The sequence below is a fragment of the Boleophthalmus pectinirostris genome, unplaced genomic scaffold, assembly GCF_026225935.1.
Source record: "Boleophthalmus pectinirostris isolate CB_2022bp ecotype Guang Dong unplaced genomic scaffold, ASM2622593v1 HiC_scaffold_12, whole genome shotgun sequence".
Lineage (NCBI taxonomy): Eukaryota > Metazoa > Chordata > Actinopteri > Gobiiformes > Gobiidae > Boleophthalmus > Boleophthalmus pectinirostris.
Window position 1 is genome coordinate 29,620,504 of NW_026571018.1, and position 3,865 is coordinate 29,624,368.

Genomic DNA, 3,865 nt, shown 5'->3' on the forward strand with positions numbered 1-3,865 from the left:
AACTGAAAAACATACAGACCGACTAACAACAAAGACTTACTCTGTAGTAACTGGAGCATAGAGGCCACTTCACTGACTAGAAACGAAACATTAAATTTCTCACAAAGCGTCAGTTCAACATTTAGTATAGAATAGATTATAGAACATGAACGCGTAAAGAAACACATTATCTATTTTTTTCTAATGAAAGCTATATTTAGTTACTGTACGAGCAAACTTTAAATCAACACTACTTATTTTTCTCCCGCAGTCACTGAAAGCAGCCACGCCTCACTCAGATTTCAGCCCGCACTGATTGGTCAAGTCGTGCGTGTCACCGTGATGTGCGTAAATACTCCTACGTACAACTTGACAGTCCCATAACAAACCACTCGCCCGAGCCAACCTCAGTGTAGCGCTCCACTGCCTCGGCCGCAACTTCTCCAGCGGTTTTGCCTCTTTGGATTTACTCGTTTTCGGAATAGTAGCGACGCGGAGCCGACATGTCCTCCCGCGAGAGTTTTAAGGACTTGGGCAGCGGTAGTTTATCATCCGAGGAGGACTGCAGCGCGCGCTCGGACGTGACCGATACGGGGCCGGCGGAGGAGGAGAAAGCGAGCTCCCCGACGTCTCCATCCGCGCTTCGGCATCACCCCTTCAGCGTGGAGGCGATCATGTCCGGGAGGGTGGTGTCCAGGCGGAGCGCGGAGCCGGTGTGCCGCAAAGAGGTGCCCAGAAGCCCGCTCAACCCGCTGTATCTGTGCCGGGAGAGCGAAGCGAGCCGGAAAAGTTTGAGCGCGTCTTCGCCAACTTCGCCCGTCAAGTCTGAAGCGTCCGAGCCGGAGGAGTGCACGCCTTGGGTCACCAACGGAGCGTACCCCTCACAGCCGCGTAAGTTCTCCCATCAAAACGTCTCCAAAAATATCCAGACTTTGGACCAAAATGCCCCAAACATTTTAAGATACAACTACAGATTGCAATAAAGCTAATTTGTTTACAATAATATGTTGACGAAACTATGATGGACAAAGTAGATAAGATTCAAATTTGAGACTTTGTAAATTTGCATTTGTCAAGTTGATGGATCACTTTAATAAATTAGGATTTAAGAAGATCCTAACTGAATCTTACCCCCACACAACTATTAACGAGCTTAAGCTTAATCCTTCGTAATAACGTGAGGTCAAAAAGAAAGAAGAAATATAATGAAGCAAATTATTTGAAATGTGTTTTGCAGGCGTCCATTGTAATTATTTACTACTGTAACACTGCACCAATTAGCCTATCATTAAATCAATTGAAATAATTAAAAGTTTTACAGGGCTTGCCAACTTTGTGCCATCTTTGACCCAGTGTAATTATGATTTGATGGAGGTGTAATAAAGATTTTATTACATAATTGTATCAGATCACTTGTAGTTTACGTCAATTGTATTCAAAACTAGAAATTAATATAATTGCTTGTCGAACTTAGTGCACCCAATTAAAAAAAAGGAATCTTGTCTGTGTCAAAGTTACACAAGATTACTGACAGAATAAAGCTGTCATTGTCTTATCCTAACCTACTTCTGCAAGTGTTGATTAGATAAGATAATATGTGTGCTAAACTTCATAAAACTTAACATTTCCAAGGAGTAAACTCACTTTTTATGTATTATAGCTAAATATTTTCTCTTGTGATCCTACAGGCCACATCAACCCAGGATGCCAGCTCCGAAAACACAAGACCAACCGTAAGCCCCGCACGCCCTTCACCACGTCCCAGCTGCTGGCGTTGGAACGAAAATTCCGTCAGAAACAGTACCTGTCTATAGCCGAGCGCGCCGAGTTCTCCTCTTCACTCACCCTCACGGAGACGCAGGTCAAAATCTGGTTCCAAAATCGCAGAGCCAAAGCCAAACGACTACAGGAGGCCGAACTGGAGAAACTCAAGATGGCCGCCGACGCCAAAACCGCCGCCGTGGCTGCTGCTGCAAACGCCGGAGCGCTACACCCGGGCTTCACCTTACCTCTCTCCCTGGGGGCCATGTCTCTGTACGGACAGTCGTATTCAGCGTACCACCACCAGCACAGACCTCTGCTCCCCCTGTCTCCTCTAGGACTCTACGCGTCTCCCCTCAGCTACGGCATGTACCACTTATCCTAACAGAAAGCGTCACTGACTTTTTTTTTGGACTTGAGAAACATTTTGGAGGATATTTTAAAGGAAAAATACATAATTTAACACGTCGCTTTAATGAGCTTCCGGGTTCACCAGCCAATCTTCTCCCTCCCATTGTGCATTGATGTTGCCGTTTAAGCCGGATGCCTTATCTGATGCAGCCCGGGCCCGGTCGGTCTATCTCTCCAGGCAGAGGGACACGTGTAACTCTGAGTTGGTTGTAGATTTTGTACCGGATGCCCTGCCTGTCTGTGCTATGACATCTGGAGTTGCCAAAAAAGCGAAAAGCAATTAAAAGCGTCAACGTTTGAAGTCCTGATGTCTCCGTGTTGGCTATGCCCTGATCGTGTACGTCAAGAAAGAAATGAACTGACGCTAAGAGGCTTGTTAAGCGTTCGCGGTTGGACTTTTCCCATGTTCATTTTAATCCACTGCACGGTCAGGGGGTGGTTGACTTCTTCCAAGGGCACTTCAAATCGAGAGACAAATCAAGACTTTTAAACAAGGATATTTTTGCGTCCTTCCTGGCTGACTGCGTGTTTACATTGTGAGTGAAGAGGGGCGTGCACCGCTGAGCTTTTTATAGTCTCCACTTGTTTACTTTTGCAATAATTGAAATGACTGAGGACTCGCAATATTCACTTAAGCCTTTTCCTCCAAGACTGCCTTAAAATAGACACTTTTTCTGGCTCTTTCTTGATGGAGTGAGTGTTTTCAGCGACTCAGGCTAAATGAAACATATTACTGATTCACTCAATTTGACTCCCAAGAAAGCACGGTTGCCTTAACTCTTTTCTGTTTCCCTTTTTGCCCAAGCAATACATACCCTTTTCACTCCTCGTTTTTTACCTTTTAGGCTTCATAGATCAAGCCTAGATGTATTTATTCTTTATGAAAAATTATGCTGGAAATGTATGAATGTGTCACAAAGTCTATTTATGATCTTAATAGAAAAAAAATTATGGTACAAAGAACTACGGACCAAAATTGCTTTATTGTTAAAAACTAATGGACTCCCTTTTGAACGGGGCCACACTATGCAGTCTATATTTTTTCCTAATGTCTTATGTAAAGTCTTCCACGATGTTGATTTTAATGTTCTTGAAATAAATAATGAATAAAGCCAGTATGTTTTCTAAATGTTTGCTTGCGTGCATGTGTGAACGGTACAGGTACATGTCAGGTTTACAATCCGAGCTGTAATGTTAGAGCGACTGTAAATTACACATTATCCGAGCTGACAAACACTTCCTCTTATTACCGAGAGATTACAACAAGTATTTTCCCCACAGCGAAGTTTGTTCACACGGACATGCCATAAAGCGTCTAAACCCTTCGCCTTTTCTTGACATTTGTAACTCTATTTATTACGGGGCCTGGCAGTCATTATAAAGGTTAATAGAAGATAAGGGAACGAAATGTGTCAACTGTAAAGAGATAGGGACAAAACAGGAATCTGTTATGATGTGATGGATGCGCTGGAGCGTAGCCGTATACAACGTCTCATGACAGTTCTACAAAAATACTGATAACATGAGTTTATATTAAAGGTGCACTGTGGGTATGTGTCTGCCACCAGCTTGTTTCCATGGAAATGTAATTTTGTAAAACTTTGTAATATTTCAGTCATTAAACTTTTCATGAAGGCTAGTATACGTTAACTAGGACAAGTAATAATAATAATAAGACTAATTTTACTATTGTTTTATGTTGTGTTGCATCGCC

The 3,865-nt window shown here is 43.0% G+C and overlaps 1 protein-coding gene across 1 annotated transcript; it reads left to right on the plus strand.

The window, feature by feature from the left end:
- Nucleotides 1-300: 300 nt before the first annotated feature.
- On the plus strand, nt 301-3,266 carry msx2b (muscle segment homeobox 2b). Its single transcript, XM_020927063.2, has 2 exons — nt 301-870; nt 1,668-3,266. The coding sequence occupies exons 1-2, from the start codon at nt 483-485 to the stop codon at nt 2,123-2,125; spliced, it is 846 nt and encodes a 281-aa protein (XP_020782722.1). The 5' UTR covers nt 301-482; the 3' UTR covers nt 2,126-3,266.
- The last annotated feature ends 599 nt before the right edge of the window (nt 3,267-3,865 follow it).